The following is a 14,291-nucleotide window of genomic DNA, read 5'->3' as shown; positions in this document are numbered from 1 at the left end:
TTTGTATTTTTTAGGGAAGGGTCTACAAGGTGTTCAGGGTCTCGCTACTAGATTGGACTCATAGTGATTTTCCTGTTTACAGCCTCCCATGTCCTGGAATTACAGTTTCGTTCGCCATCTCAGCCTGCCCCTGGGGCGGGGCTGGCCCTGCTGGCCCGGGGATTGAAGTCCTGGCCCCTGCACCTCCTTGCAGGCACTTTATTCTCCTTTTTTTCAAAACCTGCTCCTGGCTCCCTTGTGGAGAAGCTTCTTGTGTAGAACTGTGATGTGGAGTGTGGGCCCTCTGTCTAGGTTGGAAGGGGGCCCCGGGGATGAGGGCCTTGTGTCAGACTGAGGTAGGGCTGCCCTCTCCCCTGGGAAGTAGGGGGCTATGGAAGAGTGTGGAGCATGAAGGAAAAGTCTTTTCTGGCTTTGGGGAGGAGCCATCCCTGATGTTAGAAGATAAGGCGTTTAGAGCCGTGATACACCCATAATGAGGCCTGAGCTGGGGCGGAGGACTTCAGGGTGCAAAGTTTTTATTTTTTAAATTTTTATTATTGTTCTTTTATTTTTGTTGTTTTTTCGAGACCAGGTCTCTCTCTGTGTCCGTAGAACCGCTGTAGTCCAGGATGGCCTCAAACTTGTTCAGACCTTTCCGCCTCAGCCTCCAGAGTGCTGGGGTCAGATCACAGGTGTGCCGCGCCACCTGGCTTGCAGAAGGAGTTTTGATTTCTAAAGGATTCAAGAAGTGGACCCGTTAGTCCGGCAGCTGAGGCGGGACCAGCTTGGGCAACAAGGCAAGGCCCTCTCTCAGAAAAAGAAGTAAAAGCCAAAGGGAGCAAAACAGACGTGATGAGGTGACACCTTGATGACAAAGAACTGAGGTGACCCCAGGCTGACCTGGGACCTCAGTGAGTGCAGTTAATGGGCTTCCTTCTGTGACCCTGGTCCCCTTCCATGACCTGCCTCAGGTCCCTGGCCCCAAATGGCATGCCGCGGGCTTGCCTCTGCCAGTACTAGAGATGATGCTAGACATAGCAGAGCTGTTAACCTAGCACTCGGGAGCTGAGGCCAGAGGCTCCCAAGTTCAAGTCCAGCTCAGGCAATTTAGCACTTTTTTTTTTTTTACTGTCTTTTTTTGTTTGCTTGTTTTGGTTTTTTTGTTTGTTTGTTTGTTTTGTTTTGCAATTTAGCAGTTTTAGAAGCCTCTTTACCAAAATTAAAAATCAATTGAAAAAACAAGGGGGGACAGGAATGTAGCTTAGCGTAGAGGCCCTGAGTTCACTCTTTAGCACTGCAGAAAAAGAAGAAGGAATGCTAGGCTGAGGAGCAGTGTGCAGTCCGAAGCAAGGGGTGGAGAAGGGGCCTTAGTGCGGGTTATAAAGAGGAGACCCCAGAATGGGCCTTGGGGACAGGTATGTTCCTGTGAGCGTTCGGCCAATCAGCTGAGCCTGTTCCGTGCTGCCGGCGGCGGCAGATGCAGGCATGTGGCAGATGCAGGCGGCGGCAGGATGCATGGACTGCACCTGGCGAGGGGGTTCCCTGCTTCCTGGTGGGGCGGGAGGGGACAGTGCAGAGTCAGGAACAGAGAAGTTGACCTTGGCTCCTGGGGGCTTCAGAGAGGAACGAAGTGAGTGACAAGGACCTGTAATTTTATCCCACACCTCTGAATCACATCCTAACTTTTTTTTTTGTGGCTAGCTCAGCCCACCCTGAGGACAGGGCTGATGTGACTGTGGTGCCAGGGATTGAACCGCGATTCCCTGTGCCTGCCTAAGCTTCCCTAAGCAGGCGCTTTAGACCGCTGAGCTATCTCATAAGAAGGATTCTTTTTTTCTTTTGGCTAGCTCAGGCTGCCTTAAGGGTGGGTCGGGTGTGGCATGTGGTGCTGGGGATTGAACCGAAGTCCCTTGCCTCTGACTGATTTTGCTTAAGAAGGTGCTTTAAACAATGAGCTCACCCACCAGCCCCCCTACACCCCAACTTTTAAATGTTCTCTTTCTCCCTCTCTCCTTCTCCCCCATGGATGAGTTTTTGTTGTTGTTTTGAGACAGTGTCTTGCCCTGTGGCCCAGGCTGGTCTCGAGGTTATGGCAGCCTCCTAAGTACTAGAACCACAGGTGTGGTCCACCGCACCCAGCCTTCACACTAGCATTCTTAATCTCATCCATCCTCTGGCTCTACTTCATCTGTTTTCTTTTTTTACACATACCACACACTTACCTTTTTGTGTGGTGCGTCATTGTTCTTTGAAAGTAAATTGCAGGTATCACTGTAGTTTATCTCTTTCTTTCTTTCTTTCTTTCTTTCTTTCTTTCTTTCTTTCTTTCGTGTTTTTGAGACATGGCGTTGCTGTGTAGTTCAAGCTTACCTTGTAGCCCAGACTGGTCTTGAACTCACAAGGATCCTCCTGTCTTAGCCTCCCAAGTGCTGTGATTATAGGCATGTGCCACCGTACCCCACTGTAGTTCATCTCTTTAAAAAAAACCATGAGCGTGGCTGGCTATGGTGGCCCCTAACCCTAGCACTTGGGAGATCACTTTGAGTTAGAGCCCAGCCTGCCTGGGCTTCACAGTGAGTTCAAGGCCAATCTGAACCATATAATGAGACCCTGTCTCAAAAAATTAAGGCCGGGGAGATGGCTCAGTAGAATAAGCGCTTCCCTGGCAAGCGTAAGGGTCTGAGTTCAATCCCTGGTTCCACCAAAAAAAAAAAAAAAAAAAAAATTAAAATGTTAGTTTGAGTCTTTCATGAATACAGACGCTGCTAAAGCACTTTTCTAGCATATGCAAGCCCCTTGCTCCATCTTTCTGCTGGGATGGAGAGAGAGGGAGGGGGGAAGAGGAAGAAGAAAGGAGAGGGGCTGGGGAGATGGCTCAGTAGAATAAGCGCTTGCCTGGCAAGCACAAGGATCTGAGTTCAATCCCCGGTTCCGAAAAAAAAAGAAAGAAAGGAGAAAGAGGAAGGAAGGAAGGAAAAAAAAGTCTCTTGTTCACCCCAGAGCCAGGGTGGAGTCAGGGTTCACTCGTGGCGTTGATTCCTGAGTCCCTTGTAGTCTAGATGAGTCCTACCACTCTATGTATATATTTTTACAACCTTGACTTTTTAAAATGCATTTCACCCTGCAAATACAGAAGGAAGAGTGTAGGGAATCCCATGCACCCTTCCCTCGTTCCAGCCGTCCCCAACATATGGCGGCTCTTTATTTAGTCACACACCCATGTCCCCTTCCTGTACTTCGCTGCCTTATTTTAGAGCCAGCCCCAGACATCAACTTGTTTCGTCCACAAATATTTCAGCAGCTCTCCAAGTTGGAAGTACTCTTTTATTTACTACAGCATCTCGCCACTATGGCGCTCGCAAAACTCGGGATCGTTACTTCGTAGCCTCTGATACCCACTTAGTGTTCTGTCTGCCCGCCTGTCTCCTGAATGCATCTTGACACTTAGTGGGTTGCCGCTCAGAATCCACATTTCACATGTGTATCAGTGTGATAGATCTCTGAAGCTGCCTTCAATCTCAGACAGTCCTTCTTGTGTTTTTTTGTTTTGTTTTATTTTGTTTTTTGTATTTTATGGAAGGGTCTACAGGGTGTTCAGGGTCTCACTACTAGATTGGACTTGTAGTGATTCTCCTGTTTACAGCCTCCCAAAGTGTTAGGATTACAGGCACGCGCCACCATGCCCAGTCTCAATCACCAACTCAGTGCGCCCCAGGGCAGAGCTGGCTCGGCGGGCCTGGGGACCCTGGTCACCCTGGCCCCTTCGTCTGCCTAAGCAGGTGCTTTAATCTACTGAGCTATTTGGCTGGCCCTCTTCTTACGGTTCTTAATTGATGTGTTGGGAAAATCCGGGCATTTGCGGGGTGGGGTGCTGTGCTCTGCAGTTTCTCCAGCAGGGCTGTTTTCTGCGCAGCATGGTTTCCACATTGGCTGTCACCAGGGTCGGGGTGCAGCCGGGTCTGGTCTCTTCCTCCCCTTGGCTTTGTGGGTAGGCAGTATTGGCCCTCACCTGGGTGCTGTCCCTCACCTGCATGACACCAGGAGACAGCTGAGAGCAGAGCCTCAGAGCTGTAGAAACCGCCCCCCTCAATGGTTTGATCACTTCCTTGCCTGTTTCCTGTAACCGGAAGTGAGGTCTGCACCAGGGCTCACTGACATTTAGGTACAAACAGTGGGCAGGAAAAGCCAGAGGTGCCAGGGTGACTTGTAGGAAGATACACGTGGCTCTGGGTGTGGCAGTCAGACCCTTGGCCAAGGTGACACTGAGTGGAGTGTCCCTTACTGGTGGGCTTTTGCAGCTCTACTTGGGCCGGGCAGCTCTGGGCACCTTGGTAAACATCTCTGGGGATATTTGTTGTATTTTATTTTATTTATTTATTTATTTATTTATTTTTTTGCGGAACTGGGGATTGAACTCAGGCCCTTGCGCTTGCCAGGGAAGCACTTATTCCACTGAGCCATCTCCCCAGCCCTTTTGTTGTATTTTAGAAAAAATGTACAGGTAGCAAAAAATTGCAAAAACAATGAATGAACTCTTAGATGTCATCCACCTGGACTGGTTTGTTACAGTTTGCCACATGTTCACTGTCTATACAGTACATATATATTTACAGATGTGTACACACATGTGCATTCTACATATTGAACACATTTGCATATGCTTGCATGCATGTGTGTGTGCGTACACACACACACACAGACTACCAGGATGTTTGCAAACACTTCCCCCAGTTGGCTCAGCGAGTGTCCAAGCCACTTTGTTACTGTACCACAGCGCAAAAATCAAGTTTAGAAGGCATAGTAAAGCCCTGTACAGTAATCCCTCGCCATTTTTTGGTTCAACTTTCACAGGCTTACTCTTTTGCGGGTTTAAAAAAAATATTAATCTACATTATTTATCATGGATTTTTAGCTATATCTCTTGATTTTGCAGTACTATGCAGTATATGTATGTTGTTAAAATTACATAGGTTTGGGGCCTTGCAGGTTAGCTAAGTTGTCTAAAGTGCCTGCATGGACAAACTCAGTGAAGCGCAGGGGAGCACGGTTCGATCCCCAGTACCGCATGCTGCACCAGACTTGCCCTAAGGCAGTCTGAGCCAGCCTCCCCCGCCAAAAAAAAATCCTTCTTTAAAAAAAAATACATAGGGGAGCCAGGGAGATGGCTCAGTGGAATAAGCACTTCCCTGGCAAGCACAAGGGCCTCAGTTCAATCCCCGGTTCTGCAAAAAAAAAAAAAAAAGAAAGAAACAAAAACAAAAACAAACAACCCCACAGATCTATGAGTTTAGAAAATGGTTAAGAACGTTAGAAGTGTTTCTAAAAGTGTGGGAGGGCCAGTGAGATAGCTTAGCTGACCAGGTGCCTGCGTAGGCAAGCACAGGGACAGGTTTGTCCCCAGGCCCTCACGCTGCACTGACCTGCTCCCAGGCGCACTGAGCCTGCCACCGAGGCCAGGGCTGGTGGCATGTGCCTGAAATCCCAGCGCTGGGGAGGCTGAAACTACGATCACTATGGGTCCCAGCTGCATAGTGAAACTGTACCAAGTACATTAAAAAGAAAAAAAGTGTGGGAAGAGTTCTTTCTTTTTTCTTTTTTCTTTTTTCTTTTTTTTTCTCGGAACCGGGGATTGAACTCAGGCCCTTGCCCTTGCCTGGAAAGCGCTTGTTCTACTGAGCCATCTCCCCGGCCCTGGGAAGAGTTTATAAAGCCTTAAAATATACTAAAATAAATATAAGGTCGCTACCTTGCTGATTTTCGCGGATAGTGAGGGTGTCTGCACGTAGCCCTCCGCGTCAGTGGGGGACCGCGGCTCCTATGTCACAGTGCCCGCAAGTTGCACCTCTTACCCCAGCGCTGTCTTTGCTCGTCGCTTTCCAGTTGACAGTACATTATGGGATCTTGCTTTGTACCTCCTACTCCGTCTCTTTGGTCTCCTTGTATGTTTCTCTTTCAAAAGAGCAAGCTGTGTAGCTGCATACAGGCTGCAATGCTTCACAGACAAGAAAACCCACCGTCTTCATCCCGGTCTGACTGTCTAGTTGCCCCAGACCTGGGCAGCAGCGACAGTTTCCCTTCCCTCTGGAGCCGTCTGTCCCCTCTCCTGTATCTAACATCACCGACATGGGCCAGCCAAATAGCTCAGCGTATTAAAGCGCGGGCAAGTAGGTGCAGGGGCCGGGGGTTGGATCCTGGGCCTGCCTCGCTGGTCCCACCCCCGGGGCACGCTGGGACCGCAATTGAGACTGGACGTGGCGGGGCGCACCTGTAATCCCATCTCTTGGGAGGCTGTCAATAGACAGCTCCCTACGAGTCCGATCTAGTAGTGAGACCCTGAAGACCTTGTAGACACTTCCCTAAAATACAAAAAAAAAAAAAAAAAAAAAGTAATACTAAATAACATCACGGATAGACAGGTCAGGATGTTCTCCCGTGATCCAGGGAGACTTGGAACAGGAGAGCTGGCCCTGGAGCCACCCAGGTCCTAGCTTTCCTCCATACCCCTCTAGGAGGATCTGAGCATCGCTCCTCCCTCACCTGGCCTGTCCCCTGCTGGCCGCCTTAGCTCACAGTTCCCACCTCCGGGGCCCCTTGGAGCTGCTGAGCCCGTGCCTGCTTTTGAGCACCCCCTGCTGGGCCCAGAGTCGCCCTGTGCTCCGGACATCATACCTGGTGCCTGTCCTGGGTCTCAGAGCCAGCGGTGACCGCTTTCCTCCCTGCATCCCACACTGTCTGCAGCCCTTGCTTCCCCTTCCTCTTCCCCCTCCTCTTCCTCCTCCTCGTCTCCTCCCTCTCCCCTCCTCCTCCTCCCTCTCCCTTTCTTATTTGACATTTGCCTCGCTGCTTGGGGGGAGCACCGCCATTGCTGTCCCACCTTGCCTTGTCTGCTACAGCGTGTAAGTTCTGCACCATCAGCAGCAGCCTGTCAGTTGTCACTGGGGGACAGGTAGGGACCAGTGGATTGCGGAGATGACCTTTATTTTGTTTTACTTTTTTATTCATTTTAATGAGCTTTTAAAAATTCATTAAAAAAATTCATTTTAATGAGAAGATGGCCTTTAGGGAGAAGGTATCATTCCATCCTGGGGTCACCCCCAGCCTGACATCCTGGTGACTCCCGCTCTGACATCACTGCCAGGGCCAGGCTGCCTCTGCTGCTGACTCATCCATCCCCGCAGGCAGATCCTCCACTGGGAAACAAACTGCCTTTGCTCCCATTAGTATCTTCACTTTAGCAAGTAGCAGTGTGGACTCGCCCGCTTTTAAACATGGGTCTGTAACACGCTTTCACTCGGATGGCTGATTTGGGGGTGCCCTCAAGCTGCCCGCCAGGAGACTAGCTCCAGTGTCCTTTGTCCATCTGCCCTCAACATTTTTGTCTATTTTTTTTTTTAATATTTATTTATTTATTGTCTGTGTGTGGCCAGCTCAGCCCACCAGGGGGCGGGCCTGGCTGGCATGTGGTGCTGGGGATTGAACCGCGGTCCTTGTGCTTTGCTTAGCTTAGCTTATTCTAAGTAGGTGCTTTAGACCACTGAGCCATCTCACCAGCCCTTTTGTCTGTTTTGAGACAGGGTCTTAATAAATAGCTCAGGCTGGCCCTGCACGCTCGGCAGTCCTCCTGCCTCAGCCTCCTGCGCACTGGGGTTACGGGGATGCACCCCATGCCCTCAGCCTGTTCCTTCTACCTCTCTTCCTGCAGAGTGAGAAAGCCCAGCGCCCCAAGGTGGCAGGATCTTTAGCAGTTTGCTCAATCTCATGAAATAATCTCAGGACAGCATGCTGCCCATAGACCGCTCCCGACACAAGCCTCTAAGTGAGTGGCAAGATTTCTCTGCAGGTCTGTAAGTGGAGCTGCATAGTCCAAACACTGTGCTCAGAGTCGGTGGGATCATGTCCCACCCCTGGGATCAGATCTGACGTAAAAGTAGAATCATTTATTTGTTTGTATTTTATTTTATTTTTTTCAGAACCGGGGATGGAACTCAGGCCCTTGCGCTTGCCAGGGAAGCGCTTATTCCACTGAGCCATCTCCCCGGCCCTGTATTTTATTTTTGAGGTAGGGTCTCACTATGTAGCCCAGGCTGGCTCCTGAGAGCCAGGCTGACAAGCGCGTGCCGCCACATCTGGTTGTACTCTTAGTCCCCCTCCATGTTATTTATCCAGCCCATATAAAAATAAATAGTCCCATCTTGTCCTTGTTCACACCTGCCTCCTAAAGACAACCAGCCACATCTGTTTCTTTTCCTTGCAAAAATAAGCAGATGTGTTGTATATTTTTATACACGCTTCCTGCCGGAAAGGCCGCATCCAGACCCCACTGTGGTGGCACACACCTGTTACCTCTCCGGCCGTGAGGCTGAGGCAGGAGGATCATTACCTATTGAGGCCAGGCTGGCCTACATGAGAGAAACTGTCTCAAAAAAAGAGCATACTGAGTGATCTTTTGCACGTGACTCTTTGGTGATGGCGAGGACCTCTACAGCGGTCACCCGGCTGTGTCTGGCTCTCAGGCTGCAGTGCACGGGCCCTGGTGCCCAAATGTGCCCCAGACCCCCCTCCTTGCTCCTCAAGGGCATCGGGCCCTGCAGCCTGTCGCTCCTGGTGAAGCAGAAGTAGCCTTACACTCCCAGGGGAATTCACACGTGGGCTGGGCTTCTGCAGGATGCCAGCACCCCCTCTCTGGGGCCCTCTCTGGGGCCTCCTGCCTCCCACCTGCGGTACAGAGGGCAGCCTCTCCCAGCCTTGACGGAGCACACTGGTGATGGTTTGGAACCCTAGACCTTTTGGGTTTTTTTGGGGTTTTTTTTGGCGGAACCAGGGATTGAACTCAGGCCCTTGTGCTTGCCAGGGAAGCACTTATTCCACGGAGCCATCTCCCAGCCCACCCTAGACCTTTCGGTCACTGTGGAATGGCGTCTCCACAGTTGCCATTGGTACCGCGCTTAGCTTGACAGAGGGGGCTTTGTGTAGTTTAGCATCGTTTTAGTGAACTGATTGTTTATTTTCAGACAAGGTCTTGCTATGCAGTTCAGGCTGGTTTTGAGTTCACTTTGTTTTTGTTTTTATAATTAGTACAGGTCTACAGGGTCTCACTACAGAGATCAGACTCACAGCGACCCTCCTGTTTTCAGCCTCCCAAGCACTGAGATTACAGGCATGCTGGCTGACCCTTTGACTAATTTATTTTATTTATTTATTTATTTATTTATTTATTTTGTGTGTGGCCAGCTCAGCCCACCAGGGGGCGGGGCTGGCTGGCATGTGGTGCTGGGGGATTGAACTGCGGTCCTTGTGCTTTGCTAAGCTTGTTCTAAGTAGGTGCTTTAGACCACTGAGCCATCTCACCAGCCCCTCATGTACTTTTAAAATTTAACATATAATTCACAGATTGCATGGTGCACAGAACCCAGTGGCTCCTAGTAGCTTCACAGCGCTGTGCATACTTCTCCTTAGCTAATTGCACAGTCAACACCCCCCGCCCCCCGAAAAACCACTCCTTCCGCAGCAGCCCGGCCACACGCATCCTTCCTCCCACTGGCCACTGCTCATCAACTTCCTGTCCCCACCTTTTCCATTATATGGGTTGCTTCACTACAACAGAGTCACATCATCTGTGATCCTTTGTCTTTGTTCACTGAGCACAATTTTTAGATCCATCCTGTGTAGCGTAAGTCAGTCTTTACTCCCTTTGCTGGCTGTAGAATACTCCTCATTTGTAGAGCATGTTTCTTTTATCCTGCCTCCATCCGCAGGAGCATGTTTGGGTCGTTAATACTTTTGGCTGTCATGAGCAGTGATGTGCACATTCTCTTTTCCGTGTACACACTTGAGCGTGAACACCTCTTCTTGGGTCTCTTTGAGTGTGGAGCTAGATGTGGAATTGCCAGGTCATGTGGTAATCCTGCCTTTACCGTTTTGAGAAATTGACAAGTGAGATTCATAGACTGTCTACAGGCCGCAAAACATGATTCTTCCTGTGATACATCTTCCAGCCCTTTAATGATGAAAAGCGGGGCCTTGCTGGGGAACCACTGGGAGACAGGAAGTGCACTTGCGGCAGACAGTGGAAGGGACTCGGGTTTGTCCTGGGTGTGTGAGGCACACGCCACTCTTCTTAGAATTCTGGAGCCGATACACACCAGTTGGTGCATGTTAGGGCCAGCGACATCCCTCTCCCAGGTCACCCTGAGAAGATAATGACTGCCTTGCGCCGCGCTGTCCTCCCACCCTCTCCCTGTGCCTTTGTTTCCCCAGCCCCATGAGGAGATAGCATGAGTTCCCTCAGCGTTGCTGTGTGTTTCGAGTGGGTTGCTGTATGCACAAAGCTCCCTGGGGCCTTTTCGTGGAGGCCTGGCCCTGCAGAGTGGCTCCGAAACCCACTCTCTCCAGCCAGGTTTCTGTGGCTGCTGCCCACCTTACAGCCACATGGACAGACCAATTCTGTCTGGGCAGGAGGAGGCGGGGAGGGCAGTGGACTAGGTCGGGGCCCCCTTCTTAAATCCGGGGGGGCACCCCTCTGTTTCCACTCTGTTCCCCCAGGCCTCTCCTTGGTGGTGGGCTTAGTTCTTTACATCTCCAGCATCAATGACGAGGTCATGAACAGGCCCAGCAGCTCGGAGCAGTATTTTCATTATCGCTACGGGTGGTCTTTTGCCTTCGCTGCCTCCTCCTTCCTGCTCAAAGAGGTGAAGTCCTGGGCCTCGCCTCGCGTTTGGAAGGGGAGGGGCTGGCTCCCTGCTCGGGAGGAGTAGGGCGGGCCGGCTCTGGGTTACGGGCGCGCGAAGTTGAAGCTGAGGCTCTAACCCCTGAGCCCCAGATAGGTGGGGGCCGGAGCTCCAACTCCTGGGGTCCTAGAGGAAGAGGGGGCTGGAGACTAGAAGCCCTGTGTGCTGGGGGCGCCCTGCTTTCTCGGCTCCGGGGTGACTGGCAACGTGCCCTTGCCCTGCGCCCTAGGGGGCCGGCGTGATGTCGGTGTACCTGTTCACCAAGCGCTACGCCGAGGAGGAGATGTACCGCCCGCACCCGGCCTTCTACCGCCCTCGCCTCAGCGACTGCTCCGACTACTCGGGCCAGTTCCTGCAGCCCGAGGCCTGGCGCCGAGGCCGCAGCCCCTCGGACATCTCCAGCGACGTCTCCATCCAGATGACACAGAACTATCCCCCAGCCATCAAGTACCCGGACCACCTGCACATCTCCACCTCGCCCTGCTGAGGCCGGCGTGGGGCCGCACTCTGCTGACCCTCGCCTTCCTCTTCCTCCCAGCTCTGCAACCCCTCGCTCCCACCGACCTCGGCCGCGAGGGGCGCCTAGCAGCCTCATCAGGCGGGCCACGCCCACCAGCTCTCATTGGAGTAATTCTGCCCTCTCGAGGATGCTGCGCCCCCACAACTGCGGGCCACTCCCACAACTCATTTCCGTAGCTCTATGGAGGGTGCCGCCCGCTCATTACCTTAGGCCAAGCCCACCATCCCTCATTTTAATAGCTCCTCCCCTTTGGGGAGGGCTACACTGTTGCATAGCTGGGCTACACCCACCAACCAATTTCAATAGCTCAAGATGTTGCCCTGCCCCATCACTAAGCAGCATCCACTACCCAATTTCAATAGTTCCTCCCCCCACGCCCACCACCCTTATTTCAATAGCTCCTCCCCCTCAGAGGTGCTGCACTGCCCCATCACCACCTCAGTTCAGTAGTCCTGCGCCTTTCCCAATCTCCTTGGTCCCTTCCATTTACCCCTCCCCTTCGCAACCCCCCCCTTCTGGCAGTACGTACCTCCCAGTCCACGTGTTGCCCGGGCCCAGCAGCGCGTTAACGTCCTGCTTAACGTCCCGCTCACCCGCTGGGTGCTAGGCTCGAGAGTGCGGTTGGCAGCCGCCCGGAATGCCGATCGCCTTCTCCCCTTCACCCCTTTGTCCCCTTCCTTGTGGCACAGCAGCGCCTGCCGTGGGTGCTGGTTTAATGGGGTGCAGTCCTAGGAGAGGCTGGGCTGGGCCCCCCTCGCTCTCCTGGGACACTTCATGTTCACCTCTATCCCGGACCCGGCTCCTCTCCCCACGCTCCCTTCTTCCTGCGCCCACGGGTCTGCAGCCCTGGAGCACCAGCCCGTGCCGCAAGGGTGAGGCTGCGTCCCGGGGTGCCTTGCCCGCCCCTCCCCCCTCGAGGCCCCGTCGGGGGAGGGAGGGGCAGTAGCGGGGGTCCTCGCCCCCTCGCCTCAGTCTTCCATTTTTTGGCATCGCTCTTCCCCTCCATCTCTTCCATCTCAGCCCCCACGCGCCCGTCGGACAGGTGGGGGGAAGGGAGGTCCCCAGGCCGTCGCCCTCCCCGTCCAGGACGCGCGAGTAGCACAGCGCTGTACACGGAAGCAGAGGGGCCCCGGGGTGGGGGGGAGGGCGGGGGCCGGGGCTTTTAGTCTGCATCTGGGGGCAGCAGTTAACCCGTCTCGCGCAGCGATTTTTAACGAGGCTGGGGGGAGGGGGGCGGGGGGCCTGGCTCTGTTATTTACCGTGTATCATATGTAAATACCGACAGAAACTTCAATAAACTTTATTTCAAACACTTCTCCTCCTGGCCGGAGGGCGGGGCTGGATACATGAGTCCCCAGGTCTCCCCACTCCGGGGGCGACTTAAAATGCTGCAGAAGAATGTGCGGTTTCGGGGCGCTTTCTAAAGAACTGCGCACCAGCTGGGGCAGCGACAATGCGCTCTGCCTATCACAGACTATTCAGTGCTTCACTGAGCTCTGCCCGGGCCCGGCTGGATTTATTTCCTCATTTGTTGGCATCGATGTGGGTTACAATGCCCTGCGGCGGGGGGAGCTGTCGCTGGACTACCCGTCTGGGTCCTTGCACCCCTCCCCTGCTGGACCTGTGCCCCTGGTGCAGAGAGGCAGAGGACTGGTTCGCATCCCACGCGCCGAACCCACAGCCTCGGCTGCCGGGCAGCCGGGTTCCAGACGCGCGCTTCGGGCTCCGAGCAGCAGGTCTGCCTCCGGCTCCCCTCTGTCGCCTGTGGAGGAACAACTGCTGCCATTTGCTGCACGATTACCCGGCGCCAGACGGTGTCCTTCTCAACAAGATCCCCTCCGACACCCACAGGGCCTGTCCCGGAAGGAGGGAGGGCGGCTGGGAAAGAGGGTTTGGGGTCTCGGCTCTCACCCTCCCGCGGGCGGCATCAAGACATCCGCACGAGCCCAGAAGTTTTATAAGCCTGCTCATGAGAGACTCTTTTTATTCTTACTGATTTGTTTATTTTGCAGGGCTGGGAGGAGCCCTCAGCCTCTACACAGAGTGGGGGATTGAACTCAGGACCTTGCGCTTGCCAGGCAAGCACTTATTCTACTGGGTTATCTCCCTGGCCCCTGGGAACTGATTCTTGAGGTGCTGGGAAGGAAGGGCAGAACCTACCCCCCACCCGCCCCCACTGGCCCTTGTCTAGGTCCACTTATCCCCTGGAGGGCAAGGAAGAGCAAAGGGCAAAGCCACACCCCGGGCTGGAAGTGTTTCCACTACAGCCACCCAGATGGACAGAAGCCCCCTAGGAATCAAGCAGCCCAATTTGTGGATGAGACAACTGAGGCGCAGAGTGAGGTCACCCAGCTGGTAAGGTACCAAACACTCCATTCCCTGGGCCCGGAGTCAGCTTCGCTAGCTGCTATATTTTACTGTGACAGATCTCATGCTTACTTATTCTGTGACCTTGAGCAAGTCTTCTAAACTCTGGGGCTGCAGTTTTCTCTCTGGGGGGAAAAAAGGAGGGTGGTTTAGAAGGATTTCTAATCCCTCTGGAACAAGGAGGAGGGTGGTGTGGGTAGGTTCGCAGGAGAGAATTCATACTCAGCAGGGCTGGACTCCCTGAGGGTAGTATTCTGAGTCATTTTCTATGATTCCAGGGATTTCTGAAGGTCACCCTTGAGATTTGCAATGGCAAATGTTTCAGCTTCTTTTTGTTATAAGTAATTGATTCACACTGGCTGCTTGGAACTGTGTTAGGAGGGTGCTGAAGCTTTGTTCAGCAGGAAGGGACGTCCCTATCGATTGGTGCTGCCTGCCACATTGATCAATTGGTGCTGTCTGCCTTGCCAGCAGCATGGGAGGTAGTTATCTAAGTGTTGCATATTTGCTGATGTTTTCAGAAATTTTAACAACCTAAATTTCTGAAGTTTATGTTTTTTTAAAAATACCGACCAGGTGCAGTTGGTTGCACATGCCTGTAATCCCAGCACTCAGGAGGCCCAGGCAGGAGGATTGAAAGTTCTAGCATAGTCTGGGCAATTTAGGGAGATGGTATCTTAAAATTAAAAGAAAATAGG

At 52.8% G+C, this 14,291-nt stretch overlaps 1 protein-coding gene across 1 annotated transcript in view; it reads left to right on the top strand.

Annotated features, from left to right (window-relative positions):
* The window catches only part of Cacng7 (calcium voltage-gated channel auxiliary subunit gamma 7), a 19,572-nt gene extending 7,980 nt beyond the window's left edge, over positions 1-11,592 (top strand). Inside the window, exons 5-6 of the mRNA XM_004648357.2 lie at positions 10,522-10,667; positions 10,936-11,592. Coding sequence (XP_004648414.1) covers positions 10,522-10,667; positions 10,936-11,193 — 404 coding nt within the window. The 3' untranslated portion in view covers positions 11,194-11,592. The remainder of the gene's footprint in view (positions 1-10,521; positions 10,668-10,935) is intronic.
* The last annotated feature ends 2,699 nt before the right edge of the window (positions 11,593-14,291 follow it).

The sequence above is a fragment of the Octodon degus genome, unplaced genomic scaffold (genome assembly GCF_000260255.1).
Source record: "Octodon degus isolate 3935 unplaced genomic scaffold, OctDeg1.0 scaffold00393, whole genome shotgun sequence".
In the NCBI taxonomy this organism is placed as follows: Eukaryota; Metazoa; Chordata; class Mammalia; order Rodentia; family Octodontidae; genus Octodon; species Octodon degus.
This window is presented reverse-complemented; position numbering and strand designations above follow the sequence as displayed.